The 13,827-nt window shown below is 45.7% G+C and overlaps 1 protein-coding gene across 1 annotated transcript in view; it reads right to left on the reverse strand.

Moving 5' to 3' along the window:
* Positions 1-243: 243 nt before the first annotated feature.
* Positions 244-13,827, reverse strand: part of trpl (transient receptor potential-like) — a 29,113-nt gene continuing 15,529 nt past the window's right edge. Inside the window, exons 4-10 of the mRNA XM_065226917.1 lie at positions 4,476-4,713; positions 4,269-4,411; positions 3,060-4,210; positions 2,875-2,998; positions 2,446-2,809; positions 2,158-2,380; positions 244-2,053 (exon numbers count right to left, since the gene is read on the reverse strand). Of these exons, the coding sequence (XP_065082989.1) occupies positions 543-2,053; positions 2,158-2,380; positions 2,446-2,809; positions 2,875-2,998; positions 3,060-4,210; positions 4,269-4,411; positions 4,476-4,713 (3,754 nt within the window). The 3' untranslated portion in view covers positions 244-542. The remainder of the gene's footprint in view (positions 2,054-2,157; positions 2,381-2,445; positions 2,810-2,874; positions 2,999-3,059; positions 4,211-4,268; positions 4,412-4,475; positions 4,714-13,827) is intronic.

Consider the following 13,827-nt stretch of genomic DNA (forward strand, 5'->3'; position numbering starts at 1 on the left):
AATGAGCACTAATACATAGCATTTCCAGTGAAAACTAGATGTATGAGTGTTCATTGTAAGACAGCCTATATTACATGATATAAGCCATAGTCTGTATGGGGTATAAAGCTATTCCACAGATTAAAATCGGAGTTGAAGTAGTCAGTTGGCTCAAAATCTCCATAATGAAGCTTAAAAAACACAGTTTAAAATGTTTAGCTGTATTACTATAGGTATGGATTTCTCTAAAACAAGATGCGAATATGTTCAAAAGATGGTAAAGTTTAATATTTACTGCAACGTATCACAATATCCATCCTTATCTATGTTTGATTTTGAATATGTAGTTTTTGATAACATGTTATTAGATATAGATTCCACTTCTTTGGCAACGTTTCCATGATGTTATCACTTTTTCCCCAAGCTAAAATTCAATTACCAATTATAATGAGTTAACGATTACAATAATGCTATCGAATATTGAATAAAATAAAAAAGCAGATTTTTCACGAGCAACGTCCACAACCACCACTTTTTTTGATTTTGACCGTTTCGCACTTTCCTTACAGCCAACCAGTCTTCGGCTGCCGCTTGACCGTCTTTACATCGGCGATCCTATGGACCGGGCGCAGACATACAGGCGAAGACGCAGCCCGGGCAGCGTCCGCCGATGGATCCTTGTCGCCACTGCCGATGAGCTGCTCGGTGCTCGAAGTCACATCGGTCAACTGTTCGGACATGAGCTCCACTTTCACCGCGGGGGGTGTTGGTGATGTCGTCTTTGGTGGGAGAGGAGGTGATTGAGGTTTAGCGGCAATCGGAGGTGGAGACTTTTTGGGAGTGGCACCGAGGTTCTTGGGCACGGGAAGTGGAGTTGCCGGGGTGGTGGAAAGTGCTGGGATGGATACTGCTGGTGCAGATGGAGGCTCTTCCTTGCTTGGAGGAGGGGGAAGCATTCCCTGACCCGGCTGGGGCTTGGCAGCAACCGGGCGAGATACGGTAATGTCTCCAGCTTGTGAAGCATCCGGAGTAGACGGTGCAGGAGACTTACGTTTGATGACCTTTGGTGGTGAGTTGACTCCGGCAACAAGAGGGGAAGGATCGTCAGAATGAACCACAGCTTCGTCTGGTTTCACCTCAGATTTATCTGATTTTGGTAGAATCGGTGAAGAGGGCTTCGAAGTTAGAGGAGTTGGTGGTTTGATCTCGATGGATGGTGGCACATCAACAGCACTTTCCTTGGAATCGGATTTCTTAACCAGCTGCGATTCGGTACGGGTGACACGGATCACTGGCGGTGGGGACTGAATTGGTGGAATGGGAGACTTGGCTGGTTTGGGAGACATGATGCGTGGAGGAGAGCTTATCTCCAGGGAAGTTTTCTTTTCAATCGGAGTAGACGGCTCGGGAGACGGTGACATGCTATCGTTTATGGAAGCCAATGGAGTCTTGCTTTCATGCCGAGGAGCTGGCGATCTATTATGGCTCAGACTGCCGGCTGATTTGCCATCTCCTGCCTTAGTCGACTTCATCATCATCGGAGATGGACTCTTGCTGAGAACAGCCTGTAACTGAGCAGTTAGCATATTCAAAGGAGTCGCCGCACGACTATTCATGCCCATGGTATGCAGTGTATTTCCCGGTGAGACAGCACCTCCAGTTTCCTCTGCAAGTTGGTTAATCAACTGCAACAGTGTATTGGTGGTCTCATCTTCGTAACTATCGATCATGGGAGAGGCACTTCGCGAGCGAGCCACAGGGCTGCGTTCTACCAGACGACGAGCTTCGTTCATAGCCTTTTGCAGATTTTGCTGCTGGCGGAAGCTATCACGGTTCTTGCACCGACCAATCTGTGAATTGGTTTCTATTCCTACGCCGGACATGACCTGACCCCACTTGGCCGAGGTCGTTTGATTGGCAACCTTTTTGGCCACACGACGGAATCTAGCCAACGGGTTGGCATCTTCTTCCTCGTCTTCCTCTTCGAGAACGTTTTCTTGCATATCAACCGGCGCCACGTGGAAGTCCTTCATCAGACGACGCTCCCAGATCTTCATGCGCTTGGCGAGCACGGCTGCGAATAGCAAATAATGATCAATGTACAATACAATAAATACCTATCCTCTAAAAAAGCGTAATAACTCCGACGTCATGCGGAACCCAGAGCGCACAACTTACCCTTCTCCTTACGATCAGCCGCCGAAACATCCATGCCGTTCTTCTCGAAGATTTCCAGCAGCTCGTAACGCATCGCCGAGATTTCGCCCTTCACTTCGTTGATGTCATCCTCGGTGACGGCATTCTCCTCCATCTTGCGATGCATGGCCGATACATACCGCCAGACGAGCGATCGCATCACATTGGTGTACCGCTCGGCGCGTTCCTTGTCCTCTCTGCGGCGCTAATGTTGATAGAATCACCGTTTAAAATAACCTTGATAACGATTTCCCCTGTAACTATACTCACAATAGTCGACTCCCGCTTGATGTCCCGCTTCTTCTTCTTGCCACACAGCCGCATCAGGTGCTTCATGTTCGGGAAGATGTTGAACGGTGGCGGAAGTGTAGAACTTTCTTCAAAGTAGCTCATCCAGAGCCGGGTGCGAGCAAACTTCCACTCCGTGTCTGAGTGTTCATCAATCATGGCATACGAGTTGGACATCATAGCGATAAGCAGGTTCAATAGAACAATTACGTTGATCACACTGTATGATCCAAACATGAGCAGACCCCAGAACCGAGTGTACGACTTGATGCCTGTCAGTTCGAAGCTCTCCAGCCCAACCATACCGAAACTGGCCCAGAACAGTGACTGCGATGATTCAAATAGGCTGAAATTGAAATTCTAAAGTCAGAACGAGAAAACGAGAATCCTTCATAGCACAATCGATCATACTTTCCAAAACGTCTCCATTTCATGCAAGCGTCCCCTTGATTATCCCAATCCGGTAGTCCTCCCTTTAAGCTGTAACATTTCACCTTTTCCAAATCGGCAAAGTACCACAGCAGCTGGTTCAGACCTTAAAAAGAACAGCCGACCTGAGATCGAGGGCAAGCATTTTACTAAATCTCCATACATACCACAGGCGAACGCAAACAGAACCAACGAGTAGATAAAGAAGAACTTGACAATGTCGATAACCATTCGGCCTAGCGAGATCTGCAGTGGCCCAAGATGTGGATTGATTGAGAACAGATGAATCAGCTTCAGTGCCGAGAAGATGTTGGCCGCAGCAAACAAACCTTCCGCGATCAGTTGAGGATCGAAGTCATCCCAGTGTTCTCGAGCGATGTAAGCCGTGCTTGGGTCGTTGTTGATTTCCGAAGTCTGCTGAATGTAAGCGATCACTCGAAGCAATGTGACACAGCAATACAAGAAGTTCCTGGAGAAATCGATAAAGTTCCACATGTTCTTGAGGTAGTTGCGGATGCCTTCGACGAAGATTTCCTGCGTTTCTTCCCATATGAAGCCCATCACGTAGACCACCACGAGGCACTCCAGGTAAGTTGGACCGTTGCCTCGCTGTCGGGCCAACTCCTCCTGTAGCGCTCGTTTCATACTATCCGTTCCGAATAAAAGTACCACTTGTACTTCCGCTCGTTGAGATACCAGAATCAATAGGAACAAGAAAAATAGATACGATGAGGCGTGGATCAAGAACTTCATGAATGGTTTTCTCAAAAACATGGCCGTTTCACATGTCGGTGCAATCATGTACATCATGCAGTAGAATGGGAACAGAATGGCCACTTTTAAAATGATCCCAATCTTCTCCATTGCGGTTTTTCGTCGGAAGCCGGGAACGCCTTCATACCACATAGCGGCCAGCAGTTGCTGAATGTTTGCGTGAGCCACAAATTTCTTCTGCTTGTAGTCGATAGCCAGCTCCAGTCGGGTCAGTTTCATGTGATCACCGTCCATGTAAGGAGGTGATTCCGGGTCGTAGTTCAGAATGATGGCCAGTTCCTGAGAGCTTCGTGATTGATCCAGCAGATCCACAGCAAAGCCCTGACACTGGCGACGAAGCTCTAGGTATTGAGCTTTGCACTCCTGTTCGGCGAAGGCCAAGTTCCGGAGCTCCCAAGACAGTTGGAAAGCCGTGAGCAGAGGATCCTGAGAGCTGAGCGCGATCAAGGAAGGACTAGCCAAGGCACGATACTCGTTGACACGGGCCAACGAGTGGCGAAGCGAATCCTCCGTCGAGCGACGGATACACTCGTCGCAACCGCACCTAGGCGAATAGTTGTTCAGAATTATCAGCTTGAAATACATGAACTTGATGATCTTACTTGACATCGTGAGGCATCGGGAGCGTTGCGCCACGATCCAGGAGGATCTTTAAAATTTCGTAGTTATTCTTGTGGGCAGCCAGCATCAGAGGGGTGATATCCGGGGTGAAAAGGGCCGTATTGATGTCCACTTTTTGCCAGCTCTGTACGAATCAACACCTTTAGATTAATACATTTTCTCATTATCTGATTGGCAGACATTCTTACATAAGGTTCACCGTCCTTGTGGATTAGTTCCTCGTGCTCCAGGAGTAGCTCAACGGCTTCGACAAACTCGGCGTTTATCGCATGCAGCAAACCGTCCTTCGTCTCCACCTGCATGATGATGAGCAGTTCGACCATCTCCAGGTTTTCGCCATCGATGGCCAAAGTGAGGGCACCACGGCCCAACGGGTCCACACAGTTGATGTTGATGTGGTGACGGCGGTGGGAACGCTGGAGGATCCTGGAAAAAATATATCCAAAAGGCTCGTATTGAAGTTGGCGCATTTGTACCCCTTGATTTTGACCACTCTCTGGTTTTGACTTCTTTGCTTTCCACAAATTTTAATAATTGCAAAATCGATTATCTGGACATGTCCGAAGTATCACAACTATCCGGACATTTTAAGAAAAATATTAAAGAAAGATTAAGATTTTTTGGAGAAGTGTTACCAAAATCAAATGGATACTATTATTGTGAACAAGTAGAATGTTACGTTGCAGTTACTGCCTGGAGTCGGTGTATAATGAGTCACGCCAAGAGTGAAGCCAAGTCTACCTATGCTCTGAACCATTTGATGGATTATTTCAACTTTTGGTTAAAATTTGACAGATGGAAAGTTATCGATTAACCCTGCTATCCGAGCATGGTTATTTCTGACAAACAAGAAGTTAAATTTTGACAACCGTGACTCGAAATCATGTCGACCGACAGCACGAGGATTTTCGAACACAAATAATAACTTTCGAAATGTCACTTTTAACCACGAGTTAAATTTAACTCAGCAAATGGTTCACAGCTTGAGGGGCGGAAAAATAGCTTGGATTTTACAAAACTAATACACAGATCGAAAATAAATTTTGGCAAACATGATGAATTTCTGTTCGAAAATAATTTGATCGATAATGTCGATAATAGGGTATGGAACTACTTCGTCATGCTTCACTTCGCATCGACACACCCCCCTAAAATGGATAATTAGACATCCATGTAGAAATTACTGTTGAGCAAAGAATTTGATGCTTTTTTTTTTTTTTTTTGTCTTTATTTTAGAGATTTTTAGCCTGAGGCTAGTTCATCTCTTAGAATTTGATGCATCAATGTTAGACGTAGCTGAATGTCTTAATTGGTTTTGAGGTGTATGAAGTAAATGGGTCCCAAAGTAGTGCTCCTCCCACCGGGAATGTTTGGGGTTAATTTTTGAACTGTCACTAAGAAGCTGAACAACCACCGACGAACCGACATGATTCCGGAGCACAGGCTTAATGGAACTCCTCCATTTAAATGATCTTTATTTCTTGTGATTGTGTGGTTTACATGTATGAATTTGTTAAGTGACACAGATGCGTCTTTTCAACTTTGGTACATTTGAGATTTTAATTATTATTTACAGTTCCTAGTCCTATCAGGCCTATTTTAAAGTATGACCACCTTGGTGGGATTGGTTTGATTTGAATTGGAAAAAGGAGACTACTTATAACTACTATTTGCAACTACAACTAACCTACAACTACTATATACACCTAACCTACTATATACAAATTGCTTATCAAAGCATGTTCTGATAAATTACATTTTTGTGTAAATTTAGTCTTAATTTCGTTAATTTTGGAATCTATTTTGGCAATGCCTGCCTCTTCATGTAAATTTGTTATTCTAGTGTCGAAAGGACGATCAAGAACCATCCTCAGCACTCTATTCTGAGCTACCTGAATGTTGTTCCTGTGACATCATTGTGCCAGACATTATCAAACGCTTTCTCAACGTCTAACAATGCCATGGCTGTGGACTTGGATACATCTTTGTTACTTCGGATGTTATTCATCACCCGCACTAGTTGGTGATTGGTGGAGTGCCCCTTTCTGAACCCAAACTGTTCCGGAAGGAGAATGTTATTTTCCTCGACAAACTTGAGCAAACAATTGAGAATGAGTTTCTCGAACAATTTGCTCAGCGCTGAAAGGAGGCTGATTGGTCTGTAGCTTGAAGCTAGCGTTGGGTTCTTCCCGGGTTTGCGGATAGGTATGATTTTCGCTGTCTTCCAGATACTTGGAAAGTAGTGCAGTTCCAAGCATCTGTTGAAGACAGCAGCCAGCAGAGAGTGAACCTTCATGCTGAGATTTTTCAACACTAGGTTGAATATTCCGTCAAACCCGGGGGCCTTCATGTTTTTGGTGCATTTCAGCGCCGAGCAAATCTGTTCCACTGTGATTCTATCCTCCGGAGGGATGGCACAAGGGGAGGAATCAAGGTTGAGTACGCATTGCTCAACCTGAACTTCGAGCGGACTTTGGATGTTGGAGCCAAGCAAGTGCGATTTGGCAATATGCTCACCAATCGCATTTGCTTTCTCCTGAGGGGTAATTATGAGCCGATCGTCATCATTTTCATCTTTTAGTGGCGGAATGGGTTTAGGGTGCGTCTTTAAGACCTTGGCAACTTTCCAGAATGGTCTGGAGCGGTCGTCCAGATTCTGGACAAGCCGCCCGAAACTTTCGTTACGGAGTGAGACCATTCTGGAAGCAATCTCCTTGTTCAGATTGGCCATTTCACGTTTCCTCGCTAGATCTCCAGTCCTCTGAAACTGGCGTCTACGAACATTTCTCAGGCGAATTAAGAGTTGGGTGTGGGAATCAATAGCAATAAACTTACCCCTCACAGGAACTCGTCGGACGCACGCCTCGTCAGCCACGGTTATGGCTTGGTGGAGTACTTCCAACGCTCGGTCGATGTCCTCCACGGAGTCAAGCGGTGGGTTGTCGATGATGTGCCTGTCTACCACGCGTCCAAACTGGGCCCAGTTTACGCGATGGTAGTCCTTGCGCAGGCTTGGAGCAGCAGCTACGTTGTATCCCAGTTCAGCCACCACCGGTTGATGGTCGGAGCTGAGTTCGTTTAAGGCTACCGGCTTGGACAAGCCGGTATTTGAAAGAAACAGGTCTAGCGTCGATGGGTTGCCTGCCGGTGAGATGAATGTTGGCTCGTCCGAGAACCAAACGGAGTACAGCCCATGCTGCGAATGGTCGAACAGCAGACGACCGTTCTGGTTCTGCTGGTAGTTCCGCCATGCCTCATGACGAGCATTCAGATCTCCTCCAACAACGAAGCGGGAACCGGTACGGGTGATGGTGGACAGGTCCTTCTTAAATTTAGCCGCTAGTCCACTGCTGGCGGCACACTGTCGAGGGCAGTAGACGGCGATGAACTGGACGTATCCAGTCGACGACTCCACCTCCACACCAAGGGCCTCGATGATAGAGGTGCGGATATGGGACAGAGTGTGGTATTTTATTCCTTTCTTGACGACGACCGCAACACTACCCCCCCCTGGAGCTGGTGCGATCAAGCCGGATAATGTTGTGGTCAGGCAACCAGAAGCTGTCGCCGGACTTTAGATGGGTCTCGGTTAGAAGGCCCACGTCGATGCTGTGCTTGCGGAGGAAGTCGGCAAGCTCAATCTCTTTTGCTCTTACAGAGCAAGCATTCCAGGTGACGATAGTTAGCGGTTTAGACGCCATACTGGATGATGAACTTACCGAGCACCTGGATCTGTTCGGGCTTATTGCGGCACTTACGAAGAGCACCGGACATGTTGACGAAAATTTCCATCAGTTCATCCGCTGAGAACAGATCGGGGTTGTTGTTTTGCGCTGTTGGTTGTCTCCAGAATCCAGGGGGGGATGGAGAGCTTTGGCCAGCAAAATCACCGGAAGCTTCTTGAGGGGGGGCGGGTTGCACCCGCGAATTCGCTTGCCTTTGCTGGGGAGCACGAAGAGGCGGAAAATCCTCCGTCCTGAATGATGGGGTTTTGTCCTTCTTGCGTCCTGGTTGATTGTTGCTTGACGCCTGCTTTCGGATGCGTTTGAAGTCCTCGCGTTTGGAGCACTGTCTGTCGGAACCTTGATGTGCACCACCACAGTTAGCGCATTTTATCGCCACGGCTCCATCCGCAGGGCAGTTGGAAGTGGCGTGTTCTTGAGCGCAGTTGCTGCAGCGTGGCTTGATGTTGCAGTTGCGGGTACCGTGTCCAAAATTGAGGCACCTCATACACTGCGTTACGTCACGATGGCCGCCACGGTATGGCTCCCACCGTACGATGATGGAGTAGATCGATCGGATGGCTTGCAGCGCATTGAGAGTCACCGTCCCTTTCTGGAAGTGCACCAGGAAGAGGCAATCCGGGTATGTCTTCACGTTTTCGTCTCTCCTTGTCATTCGGAATACAGCGATTGGGGCTAGCTTGTACCGGTTGATTTCAGCTTCGACCATCTTGGGGTCGAAATTTGGTAGACCCCTGATGACTACCTTGAAGGGCTTCTCACCGGGGATGTCGTGCGTGAAGAATTCCGCCTTGGTATCCTTCAGATATTTCACGGCCACTTCGTACTCCGCTTTTGTTCGCAGCATCACCTTGGTGCCGATCCTGCCGAGCTTAAACTCAGCGGCAACGCCCAGCGATGAGAGATCGCCAATCAGCGTGTTGAGTGGTACTTGCTTCACCACCAGTGGAGGAAGCTTGATTTTCACCGCACTCGGGCCGGCAGAATTCTCGGTTTCGACGGCGTCGCCGAAATCACCGATGTCGCTGGCGTTCGTCGCGGTAACATCGTCGCGTCCGCTCGTACCATCGGACTGTCCTTGATTCTTCTTCCTCTTTTTCGTCCGCTTCACCGGGACTGGGTTGGTATTTCCAACATCGGTGGGAAGAGTAGCGTACCTATTCGAAATAGGTACACTCAAGCTACCCTCACCGCTGTTCTTCTTCTCCGTTTTCTCTCGGAGCCTGCTCCGGGAGCGCTGTCTTCCCATCACACGAAGCGACCGACACTACTGACGACGCGATTAAACTGCGAATGTTTGGAACAAACTAGAAACTTTAGAACAACTCGACAGAGCGAGCAAAGACCGAACTGTACTGCTTGACGTTCAAGCAGAGAATAATGGAACTCCTCACACCAACATGAGGTTATATAGCTGCTCTTGCCTCAATGAGTTTAAGTATAGCCTCCCCCTTGAGTGACTACAGAGAAGTTCATTGGACTTCAGAGAAGTTCTACAAACTTCAAACTTCAGGAAAATCCTGAAACTTTAAAAACGTGCTTTGAACTTCAGAGAAGTTCTTTAAATATTTTTAGAAAAGTACTGCAATCTTCAGAAAATCACTTCGATCTTCTGCAAACTTCCACAAACTTCAGGAAAATTCTGCAACTTCAGGGAGGTTTTGCGAGCATCAGGGAAGTTTGATTCCTCCTGGGACGAACGTCAAAAAAGTTACGTGAACTTTAGCAAGATTTTATTATAATATCTACGGATTTCAGGAAAAAAAATTTGACAAATTCAGAGACGTTCTGCAAAATTAAAAGAAGTTCTAAGAACACCAGGAAAGAACTCCAAAATTATGAACAGGGATTTGAATTTGAATGTAGTTTCTATGAACTGTCTTACCAAGTCGTCAGTGGAACAACTCCCACACCATATCAGAGAAAACAGGTATGATAGGGAGAATCTGTTGCGAAATCTCTTTATTTGTTACGCTACTCTTATGGAATGTGATGAAATCATCGTAATAATGAAAGATCAAGGGGAGAGCGAAAAAGTGAGATTTCGCCAATTAAAAAATATCCTGAGTACGGCCCTGGTTACTATATTAGCGGTGCTTAATCTGGATTTCATCTGATACGTCAGACTGATACCAAAACCATAAGATAACCACATAGTTGCATCTCGTTTGCATAGCCATAGCTGACGTCGATACCAAGGCCAAGAAAATTAAATGAAAAGCAGGGAAAAAGGAATGAAGGCTCGTTTTACATAATCTTACTGCACAGTATTTACTAAGGAATGTATATGCGTTCAAGTCTGGGGGGGACGTGCTGTCACATCAGCCTACTGATCATTCTTGTATGAAACTGGCTCCAAACGTAAACAATCGCTGTAGGTTTCTTATGGCTTGTTTACCTTTGGAACCAGTTATGCGAGGCATGAGAGGTAGGCGACGATTGTTCGTATTTGACACCCACCTCCCCCCCCTTGGTTCAAGTAGGATAAACACGCCCATGCACGGCATGTTTGCGCATCTAGGTTAAGTTACGCTTTCCCTCTCTGTTTATCCTAAACGAAGGATATAGTTAAAATGTTTAAACGTTACAAATGTTCACATTCTTATTTGTAGGGCCATATCAGATCTGAGTTACAAAAAGAAATAAATTTACAAAATAAACAACATCCTAGCTAATAGAATAGGCAAAATTAGCCAAAAGTCCGGTATTGAAAGGGATATGTAAAACCCTGGACAAACCAAGTAAAAGTTTTACATAATTATAAGATCACTTTGTACAAAATTTTGGAATAAAATTAAGTTTCGTAGGTTACTCCAGATTTCTTTTTTTGAATCCGAAAGAACTATCGGCCTAGAAGTGAACACTTCGCTCCTCAACCGGAGAATAAAAGTAGCTCCTAGAATCAAAAACAGTGTCTGACTTAGTAGGGGAACTAGGGGCAAGAAGGTCACCCTAACGATAGCGCGTTTTTATATGTGATTCCGTGAATATTTATAGGAGTTTGTGAATCGAATTGTAAGTTTATAACCTTGTCTCCATGTATCATCATTGAAATTAAAATTAAACCCCATAAAAAATGTTAATGATTTTTTTCAAAATGTCATGTCGAACCTGCTCTAAAAAATGATACCTGGCAAGAGGGCCACTCTTATGGAGCAAAAAGACCATATGTCTAAAATGAAGTGAAACTGATAAATGTTCATTTCTAAACAACAAATTACTATTCTTAGGTATAACAGCAACTGCTTTTATTGTTTATTCCACTAAAATATCAAAATCATTGCGTGAGGGAAAAAAACTGAATTCACCGAAGGCACCAATTGAAACTGGACATCCAACAACTGCAATAAGTATTTCGAAGAACATATCGCCAAGTGAACGTTTCGTTTCGATCGAGGACGAAATTCCAATGCCAGTCCTCACTCCAGCCAACACCGAAACTGATGCTGAGACGGGCTCCGCTGCTGCTACTGCTGTTGTTGATAATTTCGTTGCTGCTGTTACTGCTCACTCCGCTACTGCTGTTGCTGCCTCCCCAACGGGACAGCGGTCATCTCAACTCGTCCAAGAAGTGATTGATGTGAGTGAGAAAATTCTCAAGTCACCTAACCGGGACCAGCGAGAGATCTCCAATGAAAATCAACGCACCCGTAACCATAATTCGGAATCTGCATTCAAACGACCGGGATCACCCAAGACTACCGAAAGCAAGAGGTCTTCCAGGTCTAAAAATCGTCATTAAAATGGATCTAAAAAGCTACAACATTTGTACCATCAATATAAACAATATTACAAACCCCACGAAACTCGCTGCTTTGCGAACATTTATACGATCAGCTGACCTTGACGTAATATTCCTGCAGGAGGTGGAAAATATGCTGTTGGAGTTACCTGGATTTGACATGATTTTCAATGTGGATGAGCGACGAAGGGGAACTGGAATTGCAGTCAAGCAGCTGCTCTAATACCAAAATGTGCATCGTAGTCTAGATTCCCGTTTGATCTCTCTCCAGATAGGGCAGGTCACCTTTGTGAATGTTTATGCTCCATCTGGTTCACAAAACAGAAGTAACCGTGAAAGCTTCTTTAATTCCATCGTGCCATTTTACTTGCAACGGGCATCTAATTATATAATAACCAGAGGTAACCAGAGTCCAACGTTGAAACGATTGATGACTTCAATGAAACTCACCGATACGTGGACACATCTGAATGGAACTCGAGTAGAATATTCATTACTGCGACACGATTCTGCGTCACGATTGGACAGGATTCTGGTAGGCGCAACCATGCGGGGATGGCTAAGGAATGCTTACTTCTGCACTACTGCTTTCACCGATCACAAGGCTTACATCGTACGGATAGTTTTACCGGACCTTGACACATCAGCTGGTAGAGGTGTGTGGAGTCTTTTTACGAAAGTTCTGGATGAACCTGAAGCACTCCCCGAACTTGAACGAAAATGGATATACTGGGTCCGAAACAGAAGACATTAAAGGGTTATACGGTCAAAATTTGGTCAATATCAACTTGACGTATTTCTTTCAATTTTGCATTTAAAAAACCTGAACACCCCTCGTTTTGAAGGTGTGTGTGTGTAGAATGTTGCTCCTATTTTGATTTTGGAATTCACTCTTCAGTTGTCAAAATGCCGTCCAAGCAAGAAGAGCAGCGTATCAAAATTTTGCTCGCGCATCGCGAAAATCCGAGCTACTCGCACGCAAAGTTGGCAAAATCGCTAAAAGTTGCCAAATCAACCGTTACAAATGTAATTAAAGTGTTTGGGGAACGTTTGTCGACAGCCAGGAAGTCTGGATCGGGGGGAAATCGAAAACCGGAAGCCGCTGAGACGACAAAGAGAGTTGCCGGTAGTTTCAAGCGAAACCCTAACCTCTCTCTCCGAGATGCCGCAAATAAGCTGGGTGTATCGTCTACAACCGTGCATCGAGCCAAAAAACGAGCCGGACTATCGACTTACAAGAAGGTAGTGACTCCAAATCGCGATGATAAACAAAATACGACGGCCAAAGCGCGATCCCGGAGGCTGTACACGACGATGCTGACGAAGTTTGACTGCGTGGTAATGGACGACGAAACCTACGTCAAAGCCGACTACAAGCAGCTTCCGGGACAGGAGTTTTATACGGCAAAAGGAAGGGGAAAGGTAGCAGATGTTTTCAAGCACATGAAACTGTCAAAGTTCGCAAAGAAATATCTGGTTTGGCAAGCCATCTGTACCTGTGGCTTGAAAAGCAGCATTTTCATAGCTTCCGGGACTGTCAACCAAGAAATTTACGTGAAAGAGTGTTTGAATAAACGTCTGCTGCCTTTCCTGAAGAAACACGGTTGTTCCGTACTGTTTTGGCCGGATTTGGCATCTTGCCATTACGGTAAAAAGTCCATGGAGTGGTACGCCGCCAACAACGTGCAGGTGGTTCCCAAGGACAAGAACCCTCCCAACACGCCAGAGCTCCGCCCAATTGAGAAATACTGGGCTATTGTCAAGCGGAACCTAAAGAAGACCAAAAAAACTGCTAAGGGCGAGCAGCAGTTCAAGGCAAACTGGCTTTCTGCGGCGAAGAAGGTGGACAAGGTGGCTGTACAAAATCTGATGGCAGGGGTTACGCTTGAGCGTAAGGCCCGGCAATTCGGATTTGGAAAAGCGGAAGCCTAACTGAATATTTTTCCTGAATTTTATACTAATTGAACTTGAAAAAGAAATTTAATTTGATTTTTTAAATAAACGATTTCACCGATTTACACGCGTTTTCCCTTGACCAAATTTTGACCGTATCAC

Source organism: Ochlerotatus camptorhynchus, unplaced genomic scaffold (assembly GCF_037179485.1).
Source record: "Ochlerotatus camptorhynchus isolate MF236.1 unplaced genomic scaffold, CSIRO-AGI_Acam_v1.1 ptg000265l, whole genome shotgun sequence".
Classification (NCBI taxonomy): Eukaryota; Metazoa; Arthropoda; class Insecta; order Diptera; family Culicidae; genus Ochlerotatus; species Ochlerotatus camptorhynchus.